Source organism: Eleginops maclovinus, chromosome 3 (genome assembly GCF_036324505.1).
Source record: "Eleginops maclovinus isolate JMC-PN-2008 ecotype Puerto Natales chromosome 3, JC_Emac_rtc_rv5, whole genome shotgun sequence".
NCBI classification, from domain to species: domain Eukaryota; kingdom Metazoa; phylum Chordata; class Actinopteri; order Perciformes; family Eleginopidae; genus Eleginops; species Eleginops maclovinus.
Genome location: NC_086351.1, coordinates 23,091,802 through 23,118,483, shown reverse-complemented (window position 1 = coordinate 23,118,483; position 26,682 = coordinate 23,091,802). Strand labels below are relative to the sequence as shown.

At 39.5% G+C, this 26,682-nt stretch overlaps 2 protein-coding genes across 2 annotated transcripts; both read right to left on the bottom strand.

Moving 5' to 3' along the window:
• Positions 1-1,679: 1,679 nt before the first annotated feature.
• popdc3 (popeye domain containing 3) lies at positions 1,680-6,603 on the bottom strand. The gene is made up of 3 exons (XM_063879687.1): positions 5,966-6,603; positions 3,999-4,107; positions 1,680-1,958 (listed from the first exon to the last, which is right to left on the bottom strand). Exons 1-3 carry the CDS (start codon positions 6,466-6,468, stop codon positions 1,680-1,682), a joined length of 891 nt encoding a protein of 296 aa, XP_063735757.1. The 5' UTR covers positions 6,469-6,603.
• A 6,337-nt stretch (positions 6,604-12,940) lies between these two features.
• Positions 12,941-21,543, bottom strand: LOC134861394 (syntaxin-12-like). The gene is made up of 10 exons (XM_063878579.1): positions 21,225-21,543; positions 19,572-19,706; positions 18,874-18,943; positions 18,682-18,781; positions 16,774-16,911; positions 16,610-16,653; positions 15,374-15,479; positions 15,214-15,286; positions 15,044-15,126; positions 12,941-14,148 (listed from the first exon to the last, which is right to left on the bottom strand). Exons 2-10 carry the CDS (start codon positions 19,669-19,671, stop codon positions 14,056-14,058), a joined length of 807 nt encoding a protein of 268 aa, XP_063734649.1. The 5' UTR covers positions 19,672-19,706; positions 21,225-21,543; the 3' UTR covers positions 12,941-14,055.
• Between the last annotated feature and the right edge of the window lie 5,139 nt (positions 21,544-26,682).

The window sequence follows — 26,682 nt, the reverse complement described above, 5'->3', positions numbered from 1 at the left end:
CACACACACTCACACTCACACAACATGTTGTTGATTAACTTACCCTCCAAATCAAACTTTATTTATATAGCACTTTTCATACAGAGGCAACACAAAGTGCTTCTCTAGCCAAAAATGTAAATGAAACAGTAAACCTCCCATCCTTCCAGGAAACAAAATAAGAAGTAACACATGGCTTCGTGATGAGTCATTGTAGGTCTTTGTTGTTACGGTTTTTGTGTTTAAATAAGACAATTCCACAAAATAAAATAAAGTATTGTTTATTTTTTTCAGCACAATTAGTTATTTACATGGCACAATGTCACATTAGCAAAAGCCATTAGTTTAATCTGTCACTGTTACACATCTATATACTGTACAGCATACTATACAGCAACCTGGTGCTCTTTAGACATACCAAATATACATTTACAACAAAGCACATCAATGCACTAGCCATTTTTTACACACACACACACACACACACACACACACTTTCCTACACATTCTTGTGTGGAACACGATAAAACAGTTCTTCAGTAAAAATACTTAGGAATTGAAGTATCTAAAAAGTGCTCAGAACATATGTTCACATCAATTCCTGGAAACTTTTCCACTTGGTGTAAACAAAAAAGAAAATCCTATTGCTGATTCAGCTTTACAGACAGATTGACTAAACAACACGTTCACGGTAAAATGCACATCATTAATATAAGTAATACATATATACCTCAAAATGATAGTATGTGCATGTGTGACATGGAGTTTTTATTGCACAGGGTCAGAAAGCAACAGCTAGATATACTGTATAATGTATGCATGTTTTAGATACACAGTGGGGAGTAGCTGATGTAGCTGGGTAGTTGAATGAAGGGATCACATCTGGATGATTTTTGCAGCCATAATAAATGAGCCATTCACCAAATAATTCATTTTATTGGAGTAAATGATTGGTGTTTTAATTGTTGGATGGATTTGTTGGCCAAACAAATGGCTTTTACAGCTGTTCCTTTTAGACTAGTTGAAAACTGAATAAAGTACTGCCAGTGTGCACCACCTGTCCAAAATGACTGGTTCATTAAACTGTTGTTTATTAAGAAACAACTTTAGCATTAACCCTTCTTCAAGTCACAAATTGTTATTAATGTATTTTAAATATGACCACTGAAAAAACAGAGTGGACAGTATAGATAGATCAGTTCTAGACTTGTTCCAAGTTTTCCTCAAACTCTCCGACGACAAGCTAGCTTCTAATAGTGTAAAACCCTTTTCCCGCCAAATGTACCATGTATATGCAGGATATAACTGCTCCAGGTTTGGTAAACTGTAAAACAAAACAAGTAGAGGGCATCAGATACTTTGTAATTATAGATGTTGCTTATTTAATTTCTCTTTAAAACTCTAGATAGGTGATTCATTACAACGTACGTCACATAGCATGTGTCATGGGCCTGTCAGGTCTTTTTTCTATTGCATGAATACGTGGCCCCAGTCTTACACGTAGCAGCAGCCCCCTTGAGAGTATCCTCTGACACATTGTGTGTTTTGACACAGCCAGCTCCACCTACTTTATGTTGAGATCTAATAATGAGGGCAGATTAAAGATGATATACCTGGAAACACAATGAATATACATAGTGCAGCAGGAGAGTGTGTGTGTGTGTGTGTGTGTGTGTGTGTGTGTGTGTGTGGGGGGGGGTTTAGGCAGTCCTTGGCCCCTGCAGCGGCACTTGCAGGAAGACATCTGCCTTTTCTAATTCGGTCCCAGGCATGTGACAGTAACTGGGTAAGCGCAGGTCGTAGCGGTGCCCGGAGTTGTCGAAAGCCTTGTCGTTGAGAGAGTACAGCTTGTCTGTGATATCGTTGCGCACCACCAGGGCAAAGATCTTAGCTATGTAGCGATGTTTGGCAAAGAGCAGATAGAGTTTCTTCCTCCTCCACGCCACATATCTGCAGGGGTTATCGGCACGCAGCGTCACCTGGGGAGAGGCAAAGAGTAAAGGATAACAAAGAGATGAGGCTGACAGGAAACATGCTGCCATTCATGTGTCAGTCAAAGGAGAAGTCCACCTTTTTACAATGGGGGTCTAATCTTGTAGTTTTGCCCATAGTTTAAGCAATGGCTGGGATGGCTGTGACTTACCCTCACAAAAGGTTTCCAACAAAAAGCGATGTAATATTTCCATTGGATTTTGGAATATTGCAGAAAATAAGATTGTTGCAAACGTTTAAAATAATTGCACGTTTTGTTTGGCAGGATAATCTCCACATATTGACACTAATACATGCAAATGATCGTCTTCTTTACCTCCTCTGAGACATGTATCATCGTATGGACCACTGCAAACAGGATAACAAGAGGTGCAGCGAGAGGAGATTGCATTATTCCACTCAGGAACATTATTTCAGTCACTCATTTTCTGTTGAAGCTGCGCAGCCATGGAACTCAATCCCAGCTACAATCAGACACCAGACTACAATCAGTTCATTAAATCCCAATTCAAAACGTGGTTAGTGAGGAATCAGCTCTGTCAACACTGATACAATCTTCTGCACAGAACCCCCTGTCTCTTGCACTGCGTGTGTTTTAACACTGTTTTCTTTTATTAACATTTCCAAGACTGTATGTTGCATGTTTTTATTGATTGTATTTACTTGTGTAAAATGAAATTGGTCTTCAGGGTGACTAACAAAATCTTTCCAGGGACTAAAGATGGAAAAAAGCCTCTGTGCCAACTTTCATAGAGGCTCATTTCTCTCAAGGGCAGAAGTACCCGTATCTGGGCCCATGGAGGATGGGCTTATGCTCCGCCTCCAATCCACATCAGCATGGCCCGGCTCAGTCAAATAATTGGAGAGAACATGGATTCAGCTTTTGGTGCATTTTACAACTTCCTCTTCATACTGGGCAGTTGGAGATTTAGTTCAAAACAATTATTTGCTGATTTACAGACGTCTCTTTCCCAATGTAAGTCAGTGAGATTTGGCACAAATGACGTCACGGACTGACACGCAAATTGTAGTAACACAGTTTGACCAGCTACAACCTTACAACACTTCCCAGGGGCTTGGTAAATAGAATCAAACGATGTAAACAGCTAAAAAAAAAACACACGACTTCACGTCACCACCGCTACGCTAACGCAGCTAATGTTTGCCGTGATGATGTTCACTAGTCTCGTTTAATCGCTTGTTATCAACAGACTTTTTTAAGAAGCTTTAGATATTCACCAGTGGGGTTTTTACTGACGTGTTTTATGATGTAGAACAACACGAGGAAATCGTGTTAACCACTGACCCTACTTCAGGCGTCTAACCAAAAACACTTCGAAAAACCGCTGACTTCGAGACGAGCGAACCACAAATGCTAAAATGCTAACTCATATCAGGATTTAGGACTCATTACTTCTATAATACATAACAATGTTAATAATCAAAGTCTGAGCATTTGGGGAAAGGACATTTTGGTTTGTATGCATGAGCAAAAAGTAGTAGAAATAATAGATATTGGCCAAAATAAATAAGAATAACCTTTCAATGAATACCAGTGTGTTCATGAAGGGAGAGTCTCTAATAATATGAGCAAGTATCCCAGCGAAGTATCCAGTGACCATTCACAACACCAGGAGCCAGGCGTGGCTCGCTGAAAATACAACGCTGTTATCGTAAATGCTTTTCATTTAACCTTGCACGTTTCCTGCCATGACATGTCAAATTTGCAGTTGTGATGGAGAAAACAACGGTAAAGATGTATCAGAATTTGCACACACACTATAATTGTTTCTAGGAACAATTTTATTTACTAAGCTTTATTGGGATCAAGGTTAATACAGAATTTGGTGTGTAAGCCTTCTCCTTAAATCAGTGTAGTATGCTTTACGCCATAAATGTAACAAATGAGTAATTTAGTTTAAGTTGATGGTGTCATAAAGGTGTGTGAATATAAAATGTGGGTTAAAGGCATAACAGTTTATGTTTTGCAGTGACATTCCTTAGACATGCACGTGTGTTCAATTGACCTGGAATACCCCCTCCTCTGAAGGTCGGAGAGAGTCCCACTCAGGTGAATCCAGGAACTGGAAGGGGTAGATGTAATGCAGGAACTCCCCGTTAACCGTCACACGGATTCTGTAGGAGAACGGATGCACAGTTCATATTACTCATCCACATTCCAGTGGGAAACATTATGAGAAGAAAACAGTCAGGGTGGGGCTTAAAGTGCAACAGGATTGAAAGTCAACACAACAACTATACACACAACACTGCTGTGTTCGTACTCCAGCCTGTACTGCAGGATGGGAAATTATGGGATAACACAATCAGGATTCTTTTTAAAAGGCCACTGTCTCCCCTTACAGTTACATAATGTCTAAACAGATTACTGGTGCATTTGTAAACAAGTGTGGTACTAGCAGGATAATAATGTTAAAATGCATTTCTTTTATGTTTAAGATCAGTATATTCATTTTAGATTTAACTGCTTGAATTGTATTGATGGTTTTCATTTCGGCTAGTTGCATTCTTCCTAATTAAAAAAATGTATTTCTGTAACAAATGATTTATTCTCTGTCGTATTTATTTGCACTGCATTTCATTTTGACGTAATCCAAAAGTAATGAAAAGTAATCAGGTTACATTACTATTGCATGTGCAAGTGTGCACATATTTGTACTGTGTGTGTATTAAAATATGTATAAGCAGAGGGGGAAGTGAATTTCTCCAGAGGGGATCAATGAAGGTTCCTCTTTATCTTATCTTAATATTATGATACTCAGATAAGGTTACTAATACATTTTTTAAATTGTAACAGAACCAACCAGCTAATAGCTCCTGATGGCATAAACTGTGTAAATGTTAGCGGATATATTGACAGCATCTGATAAAAAAATAATACCTCGTGATGTTTAAATATCCATCCCTTTAAAACAGTTTCCAATGTTCTAAGAACTCAGCTTAAAAGAACCATCAAATTCAAAATGTATATTATTCACCACATTTCAGTTGAATGTTAAAACAGACTTGGTCTTTATCAGAACTACCAAATGTTCATTTATTTTAAAGATGTTCTTATGATGAAATAAAAAAAGTGTTTCTCTCAGAATTGGACATGTCAATTATTAGAAACAACATTGCTCATCACCAATGACCCCAGTGGAAAATCAGAAGCATTAGCGCATATAACAAAGTAAGAAAATGACTCAGTCTGATGGAAAATAGGGAAATATATCATTTTGAATTCCACTGTAAAACGTTTAATTGCATTTAACATATTAAAAAGACAAATACACCTGATTGACAGAGAGCTGTGACACTGTTTACACACAGAAAAAGTTGATATTTAACTTGCACCATTGAGTCATTTGCACAATTTATTTGTTTGTCTTAAAAGTATGCTGCTCTGTCGGAGGACCCAGAGAATTCAGACTCCATGCCAACAACTATGATTCAGCTATTGTGCATGACAGTAACACTTCCTAATCTTTGTATCTTTAAATATAGTATTAGAATACATTCTATGCGGTATTGCCTGGGATAAAACACAGGGTGGTTTTAATGGCTTTAATGTTTTTCACCTGTGTTTCTAGGGGAGAGCTCCAAATGAAGAGTCTATGGTAGCATCATTTGTGACAGTGTTGCAGCAAAGACTCTGCTATTGTTTAGTGTGTGGCAATGTGTTTTGTCCTGCGATAAATGTGCCTCTCTTTGAAAGAACTGTCCCTAATCTGCAAAATCAGTATTTCTACTTTTGCTGCTTTAAGTTTATTTTGATGCCAACATTTTCTACTTTTACTTGAGCTACATTTTGATTGCAGGACATTTCCTTGAGTACTTCTACCTTAACTTAAGTACTTTTTCCACCTCTGGTTAGCCTTAAACAAAACCTGCAAATAATGTCCTGCAGTGCAAGATGTCAAACTCCAGTAAAACTTTTAAGTACAGTCATTGTCAGACTTCATATGAGATGATGAAGGTAAACACAGGTCACCTGCCGGACAGCAGCACTGACAGCTTGTCTATGGCGGTCTTCCCCTCCACGGCGAAGCACTGGTCCCTCTCTAAGGTGTGGATGTCCCCCTCACAGCAGGTCACTATCTTCCCGAAGTGTGTGAGCGACACCCCCAGCTTCTTGAACATGCAGTTGTAGAGCTCCTGGAAGTCCTCACTGAGGGACACGCTCCTCAGGCGGTAGGAGACATGCAGCAACTGTCCCAGACACACCCCGAACAGGGCAAAGCTCCACAGGAAAGAGTCCGTGGTACACGGGTCCCCCCAGGCCCATAGGGTGGAGCAGAAGAAGCCCAGAGTGAGGAAGGTGAAGAGGTAGAGGAGGCCGTAGAAACCACTGCCACCCATGAAGCCAAGGAAGAGGAGGATGTTGGCGAGGTGGAACACGGAGCCCTCCGCGGACTCCCGCCACTCCTCACACAGAGGCTGCCCCGTCACAGCCTCCACCGTGAAGTTCAGAGCCTCCACGTCCAGATGCTCCATGTCCGTGTCAAGTGAAGAAAACTACCAGAACATTCCACACAGACTCACATAGGAGCTCGCAGAGTCAGAGAGCGTAGGAACACGCGCAACATGTCCCGAGTGTTCACCTGACTGTGTGAAGAGCACTGAGATAACACCGGAAGTAGCATCAACAAGGGCAAAAAAATGGGAGCAGAGCCGTATATAAACGTCTCTGAAATGGAATACCGAAAACTGACGAAAGATATTTTCTAAATTATTGTTCCCATAAGCAAAGTGACTTATATATATATATATATATATATATATATATATATATATATATATATATATATATATATATATATATATATATATATATACACGTATATTTCATGTTCTAGGGTTTGGGCAACACACATACTTTTACTAAACTAGCAACAAACAGTATGTGTATTGCATATGTATCCAACTTGTTGTAAGTAAGTTGGTCAATTAGTTGGCTTTGGCTATCAGAACATATGATTTATGTTCCATTCTGGTTCTATGATCACACCAGAAATTAAGATGTTCAGCAGTATCTTTATACCTCAATGAAAATATTTTACTTTTACTTTGAAAGTCAAAACATTGTATTTCCGGTTTGTATGTTTCACTGTGTAGCTTGACCATGGCTGGCCTCAGTAATAAAATATGATGTGAATATGACCGCAGGGGTCCCTTTGGTCCAGCTGTCCTCCTGATTCTGAATATGAACTGTGATGTGTGGGGGAAATTAAACTAAAAACCAATTAAAATATTATTAATAATAAGTGTTAAAGCTGCAGTGTGAGTGAACTTATTTCCTCTCATAAATCTGACATATAAAGGGTTATGAAAGTGAGCCTGCTAAAGGTGACTCTTACTGTTTACTGGTTGGGAGAAAGTGAGTGTGGGTGATATATCTGGGGCAGCAGAGAATCCCATGTGTATTTCACATCAAGTCGGACATAAGGGGTCTGGCCCCGTTTTTCGGATGAGGAGTAATGACAAAGGAAAGCAGAGGAGGGGCATCAGCTGCCAGTTTTGGAGCTATTTTTGTAAGGATGAGAGAATATGTATCTGCATATATGTTTAACAAGCAAAGGGGTTTATCTCCCTACATTTCACCACCCAACATCAGTCTTTTTAAATCTGCATACCTACTTTTTAATTGAGAGAAATCAGATAGCCACCAGGTTTTGGGAGTAATGGATTACATGTAACAGGATAATGTAATCAGGATACAAAAAAGTAACTATTCCCTTACAGTTACATAAAAAGATGTAATCAGATGACCCACAAATTATAAATTAGTGTGCATGAGCTTTTGTTAATCTGTAGTATGGGCTCATTTGTTTCATTGTTGGTCTACTTCCTGAATTTGCTTAATGAAAGGCAGGTTTTTCTAAGGTTCTAAGGTTACATTGATCTATTTTCTTACATAATACACTTAAGTATTGATTTTTCTTTTGTCTTGTATTTACTTGCATTATATTTGATGATGATGTAATCGAAAAGTAACGGATAGTAATCAGGTTACATTACTTTTATATTTTGATACTCAGATTAGGTCACTGACTACATTATTCTCATAGGTAACTAGACATTGTAACAGAATACATTTTTAAGTAACCCTCCCCAACCCTGACAGCCACACAAGACAAATGGCCAAGCAGCAGTAATGTTGGTGCGCATATAAGGAATGATGTTTATATTTTCACTGTTAGGAGCAGATGTGTCCAATCACACTCCAGATTCTCCAAAACACACTCCTGAGAGACACACAGCAATAATTAATCCGAGCCATGGCTGCCAGTCCTCTCTTATTTTTAGCTCTCCCTGGATAGATCTCTCTAGGTTGGGGGACGGGCAGTTGCAGGGTTTCATGCTGCAGCCAGAAGGTCTCAGGTTTCATCTCCAACATTACAACCATCAGTGTGTGTAGAACAGGGTTGGGAGGGATCCTTTCACTAGTTACCTTTTTTCTAAATAAAAAAGTAATGTAACCTGATTGCTTTCAGTTACGTTTGGATTACCTCAATATCAAATGCAATGCAAATAGATTAAAGCAATATCAATACTATTTTTAAGTAATTGTATTACGTAAGACAACAGAACAATGTGACCTTAGAAAAGAAGAAACCAAGATATATACTATAGGATCAAACATGCTATTATTTATAGGAAAACCTGCCTTTCAAAAAGCATATTCAGGCAGCAGCCTGTAAACCAACACTGAAACACATGAGCACACAATAGTTTAAAAAAGCAGAAATACAATCAGAGCTCTGTTTTAGTTCAATACACACAGTTTAAGCTCTCACACACTATTTTATTAACATATAGGTTCACCTGTTGAATTAAAAAAAACATGACATTAGACTTTTAAACATATTCTTTTTTCATTCATGTTTTAGTCAATTTGTAAATATGTGTAATTAGTGTGAATGCTGTACAGCCCACTACAGCTACAGAAACCATACATATATATATATATATATATATATATATATATATATATGTATTCATGACTTCTCATTATGTTTTTACATTAACTTCATTCCTGTTCACATTTCTATATCTATATTTTTTATTTCTTATTATGTATACGCCTTTTCTACGCTCATTTTTTCCACCACATACATATGTATAATAACAATGGCAAACCTCAAGAACAACATTTATGTGCTATACTTAATATTTAAATAGAATAACACTGATGTGAGTATGAAAGAATAATTATAGAAGAAGACATACTTTATTTATCCCTTACAGGGAAATTATTTTCTCAACACTGTGTTTTTCTTTGGTCAAATCGGGACGTGAATTGTTGACCCTTTGGATCCCAGTCCAAGCCCCTACAGACAGAGCCAGTGCCACCCAAAAAAAAACAAGGTATCATAGATGGATGGGGTGCTTGGCTCCTCCCACTAGATCAGATGAGCTGCTCCCAGTGGGGTGGCCTAGTATTCAAAATGAGAGGGAAATGTTTGGTGTTCCGGTTGTGTGCAAAGACTGAGCAGGAAGACGGATGCCATTCCCTCCAAAACTGGAGGTGAGTTGCTATTTGGATGTTTTTCTCAGAGCGGTGAGATGATGTTGTGTTTTATTTTTTGGAAGGTAACTTAGCAATGGTTCCCTTCAAGAAAAAGCTTCTTTTTTTTTTTTTGCTTGGTCAAATTCAGGATGTTTGTTTTTAAATCTGTGCTCACGTAAGTCTGCACTTGTTCATGGTATAATTCTGTGTTCACTGACGGTCACTGTGTTTAGGTAATCTGCCTATTACTGCCTAATCTGCCTCACAGTACTGTCTCTCTAGGGCCAGATAGCACTGCATTTTGCTTTGTGCTTTTGTTTGGTTATACAGTTTTTTTTCTGGTGTTTAATAATTTGGTTGACTCCGATTGAAATAATGTCAGGACTAGCTGAGTGAGGGGGACTCTTTTCTTTTCTCAGCTCCTGGCATTGCAGGGCTTTCTGTTGATAGGACAGGGGCTCACACAAACTGAAAGGAAACTCAGTGTAGCAACCAAAACTTCAATAAAAGATGTCACTGAACAGGTTAACCTTGGCCCATTTTTTCGACTAGTTCTCAATAAGCAATCCATATTGAAGTTAAGTTTCACAATGTTTAATAAATAAAATTACAAACAATCACCCTCTTTTTCTTTCCACACACAGGCAGCACACCACAGGTGGACTAAATAACCTAAGCCACACCCAGGTGACAATTGCCGGAAGTGACTGTAAAAAAATTATAATATAATATGAACGATCAACAAGGACCAAATACATTTTTTGGCTCCAACAACCAGACTGACTCTTTTCCAGGACTCCATTACTGCCAGAACTGTAACAGTTAATCAATTGTTCATTCTCTTGTGTCAAAGGAACAAGATTTAGGGGATAATATTCAGAATTTTCATATGCGTATAATCACCTGAAAGTAATAATTATTTAGTTTTTTGTTAGCTTAGAATGAGTCCATCTACATTTAGTGTGGATTTCCTGATTTCCTTATTTCTAATAGAGGTGATTTAATTAATATTTCAGAGCCAGTTACCAAAATCTCCTCCTAGCAAAAAATTGAACCTCAGAACCTATACCTAAAGTAGCCGACATGGGTCAATACATTTCAATCAGTAAATAAAAGTTCTGCAGTTTCAGATGTCTTTTTTAACACATACTTTTTTTTATGTAACCCTCCCAACTCTTCCTGTTGTACCTTGTTGATGGAACAGTGACTTATAGGGAGCTATAGAGAAAGTGTGAAAAAGCTGGCGGCGGAGGAGTGCTTAAGGTGGGCTTGAGGCGTGGGAATCAGAGAGTAAGAGGCATGTGACATTATCCTAAAATCAATTTGAAGAGTGAGGTAAAGGCAAAAAGCTCAAAAGAGGCTGCTTTTTATCTGAGGTGAGGGTTATTTCATAAAGCCATTCTTCATTTGACCCAACCCATCAAAGGTCCATGAAGAAGAATGAAATCTGCACCTCGGAGGGAAACTGAGCCCATTTGATTTTCATTTCTCGCCATCAAGACATTCCCTCTCCTCATACAGTGCAAATTGAGGGAAGTATTTTTGTCACAATTGCTGGATCTCTGCACATCAGCAATGCAGATCAATGCAAATGATGTGCGTTCAAGTCTTTGTAACAGGAAATGAAAGAAGAGCACAGACGATTTGTAAGGCCCCCCCCAACAAAAGAGGATTTGAAAAGGAGATTGGCTCCCTTTATCCCCCCGCATAATTAGAGAAGAGGAGACAGAAGATTTCTATCTGACCTTTTTTCGCCGTTACCCAAGAGGTTTCTATTCTCTCAAGGAACACAGACTTTCTCTACAAAGTCCAGGGGGAGACGGGAGGGTACGGCTAACTTCACATTTGGGCTGTCACATTTACTCTTTAAACCATAAAGATGACACAACACACACATGTACAGTGAGAGCGGCCGTACATCCACACGTACAACATAAACCCAATAGACATAAAACTCAGGTTTGGGGAGTAACAGATTACACGTAACAGCATTATGTAATCAGCATACAAAACAAGTAACTGTATTCCCTTACAGTTAAGCAAAAGAAAAACAGTTCCTGTTACATTTATATGAATTGAGGAGTACTAGCAGGATTACAGATTAATTTTTATTTTAACTAACCCGGATTAAAAAGTGTCAGCCTTGATCAATTGATGAAGTTCAGAAGATTGAGGGATCCAAAGGAGTCACAAAAAGTGTCTGCTATCAAAAATGTTTCAGTCAACCAATCTGGGTCGTACCACCCAGGGAAACTCCCTCTAGAGGGAATTTGGGATTTTAGCATTTGCAGACCATTAACATGCACAACAAACTAAATAACACGCTACACGAAAGGGAAAAGCACAAGAGCACAATAGGACACCTTTAAATTCTCTGGTTGCTCAGATGCTTCATGGATATTTAGTTGCTGATTAAAGTTCTTCTAAATCAATGTCATATAAATTCTATTCTTTATCTCAATTTGTCCAATAATTTAGTTTAGACCAAATACATTCTCGTGCTCAGGAATGATACGACTAAATGAAGTCCCTAACTTGTTGATGGATGTGTCAGCTCGTCTTATAAAAATGAAAGCGAACTCATGCTGTGTGGAGTGCTGATTCATGGCAGCGGGGGTGCACTGCTCAGACCTGAGCACCTTTCAGGGAGGTGTAGAGGACCATTCAGTGCTCCTTCACCGCCGTAAGACGGTGTGTCACCACGACAACCACAATGTTATCTTCATTACATCCCACACTCTGTCATCTTGTTATTGGTGGTTGTTGTCATGCAGACATTTCACTGCCACCTACGACTCAAACATCTGGAGTTCCTCTGAGAGCACCAGCACTGATGGAAGATTCAATAGTTCAGTAGCAGGACACACAGCAGCTTCCTGTTGGGTTCTGGTCAGAGAAGTTACTTTTATTAAATACATTTATGTTAGTGTGTATAAGTACAATTCAGCGCTGATTATCACTCCATCAGGTAATTACATAGCTGACCTAAAGTACAAGATAAATATCTGTGCTTCTCTAAAAACCTCACTTTTGAGTCATAGAGTAATATTCATATTTAAATGTGTGTACAGAGAGTAGATCACTCTACCCACTAAAGTTGAAGGACTTGCAAGGATAGAAACAAATGATTATTACATGTTTAATTACGCTAAGAATGTCTTCTTTGTTTTTATAGTTACAAGTTACAGCAGCCTCTGTTCCAGGACTAGTATCTGTAGTTTAAATAGAAATACTGCTTGTGCAAACATATAATACAAGGACTGGCATTTCTCTAAAAGTGTATGATATCCAGGGCAGCATCATATTGCTGCCATAATAACTAAGTTAATAATTAAAAGCAACAAACATTGATTTTATCAATCACAGCATATATTTATGTATTCTCTTTGATCATTTAGTTTTTGCTCCTTGATAAACGTGTTTGAAAAAAAAAAGAAATCTCATTATACAGTAGTGTGAGAGTTGTCAACAAGTTTATTTTAATGACAAAATGGTTATGCCTAATAAGAAGACATTGCAGTTGAACGGGCGGGAAAGACATCGTGCAAGGGCGGGTGCAGCAGGTCTTCAGACTCCAGTGTTATCTTATCCTTTAACAGCTGCAAAATTAAAATGATAAACTGATGAATGCATCAGCAATTATAATTGCTATATTATAAAATATAGTATGTTTTGATTTTGGACTGAAGTACATTTTGCTGTTTATTTGTATTTTATTTAGCCTTTGCAGACCCTTTACATGAACAAACATCTCTATAACACACTACAGAAAAGGAAAACCCCACGAAGTATAATAGGGCCTCTTTAAGATCAGGGCAGCTGGTGCCTCTGGTGGACAAAATGAGACATGACATGTGCAGCACTTGAACTGTTTTATATTCTCTCTCAGCTGGGCACATACAGAGGACCAAACTAATTTCTCAGGACAGACCGAAACACTTGATATTTCCTTTTACATTCGCATTGGGAAAACACTCCTTATACTGCAAACAAACTTCATATTCAAACAACACAGGGTCACATACTGTAAAAAAGATTGCATCTGACACCGTCCTACAGTAGCGACAAAGGTTACACTGAAGGAAATGTACTTTTTATGTGTTGGAATGTAGTGTTTATTACACACACACACACACACACACACACACACACACACACACACACACACACACACACACACACACACACACACACACACACACACACACACACACACACAGAGTGGCTGTATAAATAATAGTAGTCTCAGTGGAGTTTTAGTGTCCCAAAAACACTGAACACTTGACGATTTTAGACAGAGAAATAAAAATAGTTTAATATACCACAACATATTGGCAGATTTGGTTTGCTGTTAGCCTAAAAACACCCAGAACATAAAAACATTTATAAATCCAGCCACAGTCAGACACACTGTGGCTGGATAAAGGGGCGCGGTTAGCTGTTAGTGTGTTAGAATCTTTAAACTCATTTACACACATAAAACACTCTTTGTCTCTCTGTCATACACACACACACACACACACACACACACACACACACACACTGGAGGTCCTCTGAAGGTGCGTCTCCTCTTATTTGAGTGCCTGCCAGATGATGATGATGAAGATGATGAGCACCAGCGACAGCACCATGGACAGAATGCACATCCTCTTACGGGACTTCCTCTGCACACAACAAGGGATCGAGTCAGAGTCAGGACACAGTGGAGCGGAAATTGATATTACAGTTTATTAATTATTATACACTGCATGAATCAACTACTGTAATAGGTCTTATTGTGGACAAATCACAGGAAGAAACCTGAAAATTAAAAAAACGTGTTTACTCTGGTTATATAATATTAAAATATATAATAAGGCTTTCCGTCATGCTATGTTTTCTTAGATCAGCTCATTATCAAAGAAGGACACGGGAAACTCCAGATTCTTGCCCTGACAGAGAGCCAAAGCTCTATTACGACAACTCCTTCATTGATCAGCTTCGTTAATGATACAATTATAATTATAGACAAAATGAGTAACCTCCTGGCCTTAAGCAGTACCAATTTATCTTCTACCACAGGAACTCTATGAACTAAGGAAGAGGATTAGGGCCTCATCTTAAGGGTATTTGAGACTTTTGAGCCTTTTTTTATTTTACAATTCAGAGATTAAAGTTGGAATTCTGAGAAAAATCTTGACTTTAATCTCAGAATTTAAAATAATTCACTTGTGGTTACCGTAATAAACCGCGGTTAAACCTGACATCGACTACTCTTCAACAATTTCTTCTTTTAAGCTGCCAACCGCTCTCTTGGACCCCGTTCTAATTGGGCTTCTTAAATAAGTTTTACTATAGTTCCATATTCAGTACTATCAATCTGTCTTTATTGTAAGGCTACGTAAGTGCCAAAAAACTCAGTTTATAGGAATATGAGGTTGTGACAGACACCAGTTGTAAGAAGCATCAACTTCTTGTTGTTTTGGATTCTCACCTAGAATTTACAAAACCTGTTCTCTTATACATGCTTTACTGTTTATGTTATTATGGTGTTTTCATGCAGGTTTCCATTACTCTTACCTTGTAATAGGAAGCCTTCTGCAGCTGGACGGTCCCCCTGTCTACATGCACCTCAGCACTCTCCACATGGGCCTCTATGGTGTCTGTTTATCAACACACAGGGGGGGGGACATGAGCACATCCAAACCTCATGTGTAAAGCATCAACTTTCTGAATGTCTTCTGACTCACCGATCATCTCCCCCTGATCGTGGATCATCACAGCCAGGTCCTTGAAGATCTGGTTCACGTCCATGATGTTGGCCTGGGGAGGACAGGGGGAGGGGTTAGCTGGGGGACAGAGCTACACAGTCCATCCTTCTGAGAGGGAGGTAGGGGGGCTGTACTGTACCTCCAGCTGTCTGATGTTGGTCTCTCTCTCCCTGATGATCTCCAGGTCCTCCTCTGTGATGGGGGGCTCCTCAGTCTGAGTCTGGCTCTCACTCCACTCATCTTCACTGCAAGAACACACACTTTATTTCACAGCGATGTAGCAATTTGTGACATTCTTTGAGCTGATGTAGTTAAATGTAAAACTGCTCCGACTTCCCCTGAGGCTACTTGAATGTTACACATCCCAGATTGCCTTAAAACAACCGACATGGGGAGAGGAAAAGTCGATCCATCACACATATTCTGCCTGTTGCCTTTTACCGTTCATCATTCATGTGTTTATAGACGTGTGAAGTAGTTGTGTGTACAAAAGGCTTACCTAATGTGAAGAAGCCTGAGCAGAGACATCTAATCCGTAGCTAGGGTCCGCCCCCTTCAAATTCAAATGATGCTGGCTAGCTGTTTAGATTCACTTTCCGTTGAACACTTTAGTGTCAGTTTGTTTATAAGTGCGTCTTTGAGCATTAGCAGCTTATTAAAATAAAGTAGTTTCTGTTTTTCCGTGACGTTATATGTTTACTAAGCGGTTTATGGTATTTAGTAGCAAGTTTATATAAAGGGGCATCCTTTATCCGTGTATAAGTAGCTGCACTTGTAATAGTTAGATTTAATGTAGGTTATTGCTGATTTTTGTTAATTTTCTTTAGATCCAAACTCACATTTTGTGCCTGTGCATCTACATATGAATTATATTCAGTTAATAATACACTTTCAAAGGAAATCTTTTTCTGTGTCCTAACTGTACACCCTGTATTGTTGTCTTTGTTCCCTACCAGCAAGAGCTTCATTACAGGCTGCTTTAAGAGCCTTGGTTCCAAAAGGAGGCATTGACTTTTGTTTTCACTCATTGGCCAGTATACAGCCGACAAAAAAGCTAACTATAAGGTGATACTATTTTCAGCAAAAATGTACTTGGCAACTTTAAATGTCTTGGTGTAATCATTTATATTTGAGAGTACAGATAATACCGAGGGGTCATGTAGTTTTTTGGGGTTCTCACACACCCATAGGTGTTCACTTCATTATTGTCTTTAACAATAGCCATGTACTGATGAAACAGTGTGCAGTGACTCAAAGAAGAGAAGTACAGCATACTGTATTTCAGGCTTGCTGTGGCTTTCTCAATCTAAAATTGTGTTTTAAAACTAAATAGAGGGTGGAATGAGCTGAAGGTGAAAGATTTAGAAACCCTTACTCTTCATATGTAACCAGCTGGTCAGTCACATTGCCTCCATCTCCCTGTAGACAGTTACAAAACAGATTGTGAACATCAGCATGCATTACTTTGATATCCTATTAATATAATGCTATTTGTTTAAGAGTAATCTTTAAGTGGTGTCACAGTAAGCCGGTCCTCACCAGCACTCTGGACCCGGCCCGGGCTCTGGCCACGGACTCCTTCTCTCTCTCCGCTGCCCTCCGCTGAACCACCTGGAAGTTGTTGAGGGCTGCAGAGAAATCGTTCATCAAACGCTCCCTCTGAAGCTTCTGCTGCCTCTGTGAGAGAAAAAAAAAAGAGAAAGGAATATTGTTGAGAGTCTTGTAACAGGAACACAGATGTAGGAGTTCATTTTGTATTGAGGCCCTGCATGTTTGATAACATTTTCAAGATTTTAGTTTTTTACTGCAGATTCTAAAGTTGGCCAGCAACAACCTGTCTGTCATTCTGGCTTTTTGCTGTTTTTTTCCACCAAAACATTTTGTAAAAGCTTTGGTGATGACATGCCTGAATCTGCTGTTTGCAGGTGTTGAGCGTCTCAAAGGTCTGTTATTATTTTAAAGTATATTTCATCTACAGGCAACATGGATTGTGTTTTATTTTTTTATTAGAGAGGATAAATCAAAGATAATGCAGGAAAAACAAATCAACTCTGAGATCACTCAAAAGATCCCACAGCAGGCCCTGGATCCTAAACCTTTAATATTGTTAAGTGTACCTTCTTCTTTTGTTATATTCATAATCAGCATTTGAAAGATGTCAGTTTCTCAGCCAATATGCTGTAACTCGTGAATGAAATGATCAACTAGTGAACAAAAATGAACTGGCTGCTTATTTAATATAAATAAAGGGTACTCTTATTCATTGGTTTGTAATTCTAACAGAAGAAGGCAAGACGGAGATTTTGATGCAGCCTACTCCCACTTCACATCCTGGAGTATGTCAGTAAATTAAGCATCATTCTCTCCACATTCAAGAAGGACGCACACGATTATTCTATCATCTCTACATAAATCATAATCACCACAAATGCGACATTCTTTTAAATGGAAGGCACCATTTTAAATGTTCATTTGTGTTTACAAGGCATTTCTCCAGTTAAAGTAGTGCATTTCTGTTTAATATATTTAGTAGATTGTTATTATTTTGTATTAGCTTTGATTTGAGCGCCCTCTGCTGGGCCCTGCAGACTCCAGTCCTGTAATGGTCTCAGTTAGAACCCCACAGTAAGTTTGTTATTGTATGTCCTGCATGTTTAATGTTAAAGTGGCCTTCCAAAAACCATGCTTTTGTTACAAAGTGGTGGTGAGCAATTTGTTACGCCCTTAGATGTAAGGCATCAGCATCCAACAAGGGAAATGATTTAGTTCTTCGCTTTAGTATTTTTCTGGGCTGGACTGTGAGCAAACTCTCATCATCAGTATGCTATCGGCTACATGCAGTGATATTAAGTTTCTCTTTTCTCTATTGTCCCCAGCTCTGGGTTTTTGATGACACATCAAGACTGATCTGATCGTGGAATAAGAATATCATGGTATTCATTCCCTATGATTTCACTGACTTAAGGAAGTTTAAATGCTTCAGCATACAACGATATGTTGATCTATCCAAAGCTAATGGTTTATTCAAGAGTTGGTACAGAGACATGCAGTCAGGGGATGCCGCTGTCAGACTTCAATGAAAGTAGAAGTCACATAAAGTAAAACAATAGAAGATAATAATAATACTATACATTGTATTTTAATGGATAATTTCAGTTTGATCCCTATCAGTTTTTATAGTCAAAATCACCAATTTCCCAGGACTCTGCTTCAAATAGAGGGAGACGTCATTGAATACTGACCTGCAGGCCTATGTGTGTGTTTTAAATAAGTCTAATATGAGACACACAGTTACCTCACCACTAGGTAAGTCAGTGTGTAACCTCCCAATCAAATGGTGAATTCCAGCTTCCTCTTTGGGGTTCATATGGGTGTAACTGTGGCTCTGATACTACCCAGTGCCTCTTTACCCATGGACCTCACCACATGTCACTGGTGTGGGCTGACCTGTTCTGATGGAGACAGTGGGGGGGGCAGTGCCCCCAGTTCCTTCAGGTGTCTGTTGGTTTCTTTAGCCAGCTGGTTGGTGTAGTGCTGGAGCTGTTGGCTGCAGGGGAACACACACACATGACATACAGCTCAAATCCTTATTCTCTGAGATATTATCCAGGGCACTGCTGGTCCCAGGTCAGTACTCACAGCTTCTCCTTCAGCTCGGAGCTCTCCTGTCTCTGTCCCGGTTGGTTGAGGAGGTTTTTCATCTGACCAGCTGAGGAGAAAAGGGACAATTTTATTAGACAGGGAAGGGAGGGTTACTGCAAAATGTATTCTGTTACAATTTAAGGGTACTATTTACCTGTCAAACTATTTATTGTATTTATGTTTAAAATAACATCTGACCAACATAATATGCTCTTTTTAGGTGTTAATAACATTGTAATCCTGCTAGTAATCCCCAATGTTATAAATGTAACAGTAATCTGATATCTTTTATGTAACGGAATACAGCGTTTTTGTATCCTGATTAGATATTCCTGTCACATGCGATCCGTTAGTCCCTAAATCTGTTCATATCATTAAAGTAAATATATTCTACTGTACATCATTTTAATCTGCATTCTCTTTTATCTTATTCTTTTTTTTACATATACTTAATCCTGCATTTTACTTGCACCACTGTATCAATACTTTTGATTACACTATTTTATTACCTATTTCTTTGTGTCTTAAGTATATTGTATGTTGCACTGTGTTGGTCTTACAGTGAGACTTTCCTTTCCCACACTGTAGTTTTTGTGCATTCTATAATAAAACCTTTACATTTGAATTTGATGTGTTGACTAGTGATCTGGTATTGAACAGGTTGTTTTCTGCTGTGTGTGACAGGAAGTACTCACAGTTCTGGCTGATCTTCTGGATGTTGGAGCTGCATGTGTGGATGAGGCTGCTGAAGTCCCTGGGCTGGGACCAGCTGCTGTCTGCGCTCATGTAGGACATCCTGACGTCTCACTGTCACCGACAAGAAACACGAGCTAAACACACACACAGGGAGCGAATAAAGCACACTTCGTCTCATCAGAATATATTTATACTTCAGAGAAATTCAGTTTTTGTATTGAAACTACTTATAGTGTTAAGTAGTCTCACCAATATCAGATTTCTCTGAAAGGTATAACATAGCATGACATAGTGTGTATGTACGTAAAGTTAGTCACTCTGACTTTAAATCTTAAATACAAATGACATTTGATGCCAACTTCCATCCTCGAGTTTATCTTTTAATCTAAAATCCTTCACAATTACAGAGCCTTTGAAGAACATGAATGCAAAGGTATTATGAGGGATGCGATGTATTAAAGTAGTTTAACTACATTACAAATAAAGTAAAGTAAATAAGTACCATTCAGAGGTACTTGAGATGAACCATTTTATCTTTTTACTTCCACTGCACTACATTTTGAAAGACAATATTATATTTAAGTTGATTTATTTGACTTAAATTACTAGTAACTTTATAGTTTTAGTTGTCATTTAATGTCAGCTGTGATACACACTCAATAATCACAATGATTCTGAAATAGGTCGTCATTTTTGTACTTTTACTTTTGGAAGTTTAACTATTTTTTGATCCCATTACTTTTTTATTTGCAAAATATCAGATCAGAATGTGTTTATCTGTCTGAGAGATGGCACATTTACATTTTATTTTGTCTTTATAGAGTCCCTATAAAGACAAAATAAAACCGGATTGTTTTTTTTTTAAAGTGGCAGGCACACATTAATAAAACAAATGTAATAAGTACACATTCAAAGTACAAAAGACAGGTAACAACATTATAAACAAGTGAAACAAATAGAACATAATGAGGTTGTTGCCAAAACAGTAGTAAATAATAAAGTATAATAAAAATAGTAAATATTTAAATACTAAGTAGTACATGACAGTATATTGTACCACAGTGGTATCATAGTCTGTGTTGTTGTGTGTGTGATGGTAAACCAGGGATTTATGTTTTTACTTTAGAGTATTTTATCAAGTTAGTATCGCTTCTCTTACTTAAGTATAATATCTAAGTAGCCTATTTATTCCGCCATTGCCTATATGTGGGCTTCCCAAGGTATTGAGTAATTGTGATATAGTGTGTAATCTAACATGATGGAGTACAAACAGCATGTAACGGAGGAGCGGACCTGCTCTCCTCTTCCTCACTGTGTACAATAAAGAGGCTGCCGCTATATAAAGAATAACAGAGGCGCGCGCGAGCCAAACCCAAATCATCGCGTGGATCGTGCCAGATAATTCTGGAACGAAAATAAGCACACAGCCATACAGACTACAGCCTAATGACACCATACTAACCGTCTCTACTGCTGTAAACTAAGCATTTCACTCTAGCATAAAACAAACATTATATCAACAGTCGTCATTCAACGGTAACAACAATATGTCACGTGCATCAAATTAAACCTAGATATGTTAGTGTTGTACACAGCAGCTTTAAAACATTCCTGCTAATACAAATGTAAGATATTTACAGTAAATGTCTTACTTGGCAGAGAAGCTGACGTTTGCAGTGTCTGTTGTCCAAATGTCTCAGATTAATATTTCTAAATCAGAATTAGCGAACCCAGCCTGTGACGTCACGCGTACCGAGCTATAATCCAACGTTGCTGTGATGATGCGTTCACTGACAGCAGCAACGGTGGTTAACACAAGTTCTCAGTGAGGTAACAAATTGTTGTAAACTCTCACGTTATATTTTACTGCTGGAAAATAGTTTCTTGAAGGGTTTTAACTGCCATTCTAGCATACTTTGAAACATACAGTTTTGACAGGACATGTTTTGTGCCTCTCCGGATTCCCCCTCTGTGATGTGTAGACAAGTAGTCTGCACTAGAAGCTAACATTCCATTTAAATATTCAACGTTGACTAAGTGATCTGCTGGAGTAATCCCGTGCCTGTCCCATGACTCTCAAACTCTAATAATAAACCTGAATGCAGCAGCCGGGCAGCCGGGCAGCTCTGCATGTGATAGCTGATATAAATCAATATAGCAAAAATAATTATAATTAAATGAATCCAAGTGCTATGACCAATCCATAAAACGAAATGTTTTAAACATATTTGTCACAATTATGTGATCGGTGATCTTTGACTGTTGTAATTATTATTTAACTTTATTTTATTTTTTGTTACTGCAAATTCTGATATTAAGCCTTATTTTTCTTATTCTTTGTAGTTTACGGTACTATATCATTTATCATGTGTTTATAAGTAAATTCATAATTTTAATCAATATACCTACTTTTGTTAATTTGTGGTTTTGGAAATTTGTATTTGGTAAATAATAGTGTTTATCACCTTTTTAAATACAAATGTTCATTAACAGCATAACACAACAACAACGACGACGACAACAACAACAACAACAACAACAATTAAAACGATATTCAATCCCAAACATCAAAGATAAAATGATATAAAATAAGTACAACACAATATGTTGCTTTTGGTTCCTCCTTGCATTGCATATTAAATGTTTTTTAACATTAGTAAACTCCAGATGTGCGTGTGCACATCATAGTTTGACTAGTCAGGAATTATCATCTGGCTTTCTTATTGCACAATGTGGAGTTCAATAAGCAGCAATTACAGAGAGGCTCTAAAAAAAACAAAACATAATTATACCATGATGCAAATGAAGTGATGCAGTGATCACAACTTGTAATGCATCCTCTTATCTTTCAATGTGTTTTCTCTTCACACAGAAAGCACAGTCTGCAGAACACCTAACACAAGTGCAGGCAGACTGGCTAATCCACACACAGTCTCTAAAATTCAAATGTGCCGTCCCAGTTGTAGTGAAAGGGTAGGGGAATACATTCATGATCTTTGTTGTAATGGTTACATTTGCAATTTAAATGTCATACTGGGCAAGGTATATACTCTGGTACTTCTACTTTTTATTACTGTAAGTACCAAATCTGAGTGCTTCTTCCATATCTGGTAAAAGCTGCATAAATACATATTGCTGAAACATTATTGCTGTGTGATTTATTTATTTTTTCACTGACAGATGGTGTTGATGCAGTGCCTCCAGTAGAGGGGGGGAGTGTGCTGTGTTCCACTGCTGTGCCTGAAGCTGTCTGTAGTGCAGCTAAGTGGGAGGTTTTGGTATCATGTGGGGCGTTTTATTATCTCCTGTTGTACCTTTTATTGAGTTGTTGCATGGTTGTTGCAACAACAGATATAGTTTATTACTTTGTGTCTATATTCTGTGGTTATTTAGTTCTGACTTAGTGGCAGTGCAAACTGTATTTATAATATTCTTACTTCCTGTATTCATACCCAAACAACCACTGGCATTGGCTAGAAATACAACAGTAACAACTTAATTTGCTTTTTACATACAGTATTTATACAGAACATAGTTGGTTAATTTTCAGACTCAATATCAGCGTATATCGAGTGATTGTGAAGGTAGTATCATTCCCCAAAAATCAGTATTGGTGAGATGTTGGTAGAATGAGGAGGATTAATGGGGAAACAGTGAGGATAACAGCTGTGGAAAAGCCCCGGCCAAACCAAGTGTTGGTAGTTCATTCATGCAATGTGAGTAAATATATATAAACATAAACTGGTTCCTTTATGAGATCTGATGTGACGTGTTAGAAAATAATCTTTGCCTAGTCGTCTGATATGAAATGAAAAACTGAAATGCAACTATGGTAGACATAAAATAAATGTATGTGTGTGTATGTATGTATGTATGTATGTATGTATGTATGTGTAAGGTAGTGACCTGTTTGCGCCACAGGGTGGCACTGTGGCGCTGTTAACGCAAGTTTCTGAGGTTTGCTCCGGGAGGGACGCCATGTTTTTTTTAGTGTATCTGCCTGTGTTCTGGAAGGTAAGCGTGGTCATAGCGTCCCGCATTATCAAATGTTATGTTAGAACCGATTCCTTTTTTTGTTGGTTTGCTCACGTTTATTGTTCAGTCACATGTCCGACTAAAGTCCGCTGTTGTTATTAACATTGTGTTTGACTGTTTGACGTCTTAATCGTGTGGTGAGTGGGTGGCTAGCATGCTACTGGGGCCTGTGTGAGCAGGGCGGGAATGTGTGTCTGGTGTTGGCGGTTTAACAGTGATGTTTATTTTTTTATTTTGTGATATATGTTGTTGTTGTTTTTTTTTTAAGTTGATTATTGTTTAAGAAGATTTATTGAGAGTGTATCTGCCTGTGTTCTGGAAGGTGTCCATGAAGTCTGGTGGAACGAAGAATAAAAAAAGGTCTCAGCCACAATCCGAACTCCTGTGTCCGGTGTCTCCTTCCCTCCGCTCGCTCCTCGACAAATAAACAACAATTAATAAACACAACGCAGAGTCCAGGGGAGGTGAAGAGGGTCTGGCAGCGGACGCGCCAGAGGCAGCGGGTTACATCTTTGGTGCCGTGACCCGGATTGTGACGCTCCGAGACCAAAGACTGAGAGCAACTGAAACGGACAGCGCCCTACATCCCAAACAACGCTGGATGCCCGGGCTGCATCTTCATCAGTGAGCGGACGGTGTGCCCAGTTTCAGCTCTTCCTGATAAACTGTGTGAAGAATACGGCTGGGCATAAGGGACAGTTGCTTACTGTTGCATGCCTGCTTCTGGAGAGTGCAGTGGAAGAACGTCCACCTTCACCAGCGTATCCTTCCAAACATTGAGTGGGACATTAAAGTGTGTGATTTTTGTGTAAAAAAAAAAAAAAAAAAAAAATGCTTTGAAAGAAATTTCATTTAGTAACAATATTATGAAGTGGTAGTGCTAGTGGTTAATTGCTATTCTTGACATTTTAGAAGTTTGTGTACAAGGTTGTGTTAAAATTTGATAATAGTGTTGCACATACTTCATGACACGTTATCATACAAGACATAATAATCTCACGTACAACATTTACATTCTGAGGTAGCCTTGCAGTATACAGATTCAGCCCCAGCTAGTGAGACAAAATGTGGAGTGACTATGCAGATTCCCCATTAAGGCTGGAGGCAACCTCTGCTGTGGCCTCAGACATTAAATCCTCCCATGGTCCTGCAACAAGCCCCCACCATGGAACCCAAATCCACCCTTCCTGTGGACTAATGAGTGTGAGGAGGCATTTCAGTCCCTAAAAAGAAAGCTGATGACTGCTCCCGTACTGGGCTACCCAGACTACAGCCTGCCGTTTCTCCTTCAGACTGACGCCTCTGGGGGTGGGCTTGGCGCTGTTTTGGCACAGGTGCAGGATGGAGCTGAGAGGGTCATAGCCTACGCCAGCAGAGGTTTGAGCCCGGCAGAGACGAGGTATCCTGCACACAAACTCGAGTTCCTCGCTCTAAAGTGGGCGGTGACAGATAAGTTCTATGACCATCTCTACGGACGCAAGTTCTCTGTTCAGACAGACAACAACCCCCTTAAGTATGTGATGACCTCAGCGAAGCTGGATGCTACGGGCCAGCGGTGGGTGTCGCGGCTGTCTGCATTCGACTTCGACATCCAATACAGACGGGGGCAGAGTAACTCAAATGCCGATGCTCTCTCTCGTTTGTCCACTCAGGAAGTAACCCAGGTCCTACAAACTTGCCCCCAGCGGGTGACCAGCGAGCAGTGGGAGACACAAACCATGCCAGAACCAGAAAGCCCTCCAGGTGAGGGTGCTGCTGCCTCCACAGAGCCTGTACCCAGCCAACTCCCAGAAGCAAGTGAGCCCTATGGGGACGTGGGGACAGAGTCACTCCCTGCCATGACAAGGCAGGAGATCCGCACAGCGCAGAAGGGAGACCCTGTGATTGGCCCAGTCTTGCACTTCAGGAGCCGGAACCAAAAACCATGCCGCAGCGAGAGGGTCGGAGGGGGTGAGCAAGTGTGCCTTCTCTTAAAGGAGTGGAGGAGGCTAACGGTAAAGGATGGAATCATGTACCGCTGCATTCAAGACTGTCAGAGAGGGGCAGTGGAGCAGCTTCTGCTCCCAGAGAATCTCCGCACAGCAGTCAAGACTGCTCTTCATGATGACTCAGGGCACTTGGGATTTGAGAGGACATTGCAGATGATAAGAGAAAGATTTTACTGGCCAAGAATGTTCCAGGAAATCAAGGCGTGGTGTGAACAGTGTGAGAGATGCTGTCTCAGAAAGACTCCTACTGCAAATCTCAGAGCTCCCCTGGTCAGCATCCACAGTAGCACACCGATGGAGCTTGTTTGTGTGGACTTTTTGACCCTGGAGAAATCCAAAGGTGGTATTGAAAATGTGCTAATTGTGACAGACCACTTCTCCCGCTATGCACAAGCCTACCCCACCAAAGATCAAAAAGCACGCACAGTTGCTAAGGTGCTATGGAGAAACTATTTCTGCAGGTTTGGCTTCCCAGCAAAATTGCATGCAGACCAAGGGCGCAATTTTGAAAGTGCTGTTGTGAAAGAGCTGTGCAAGTGTACTGGCATCACTAAGACACACACCACACCATACCACCCCCAGGGTAACGGGACCACGGAAAGGTTCAATAGGACCCTGTTAAACATGCTGGGGACGTTAGAGCCTCACTTGAAGCCCCGCTGGCATGAGCATTTGGATGCTATGACACATGCATACAACTGCACACGGCATGACTCGACTGGGTTTACACCACATTACCTGATGTTCGGTAGACATCCCAGACTCCCAGTTGACCTGATTTTTGGGCTCCCCACCAAGAATGAGCCAGGTGGGTACAGTGATTATGTCCAAACTCTCCACGACTGTCTGTCACAGGCTTACGCTCAGGCCAACCAGATGTCGCGGCAGGCTAAGGAGCAGCAGAAGAAGTACTATGACAGAAAAGCAAAGAGTCAAGTCTTCAGTCCAGGGGATAGAGTTTTGGTCAAAGTATGTCATGTGGAGGGGCGGCAGAAACTGGGAGACAGGTGGGAGTCTCGTCCATACATTGTGATGAAAAAGCAACCTGGCATCCCTGTGTATGTGGTGCAACCAGAGAATGGAGGGA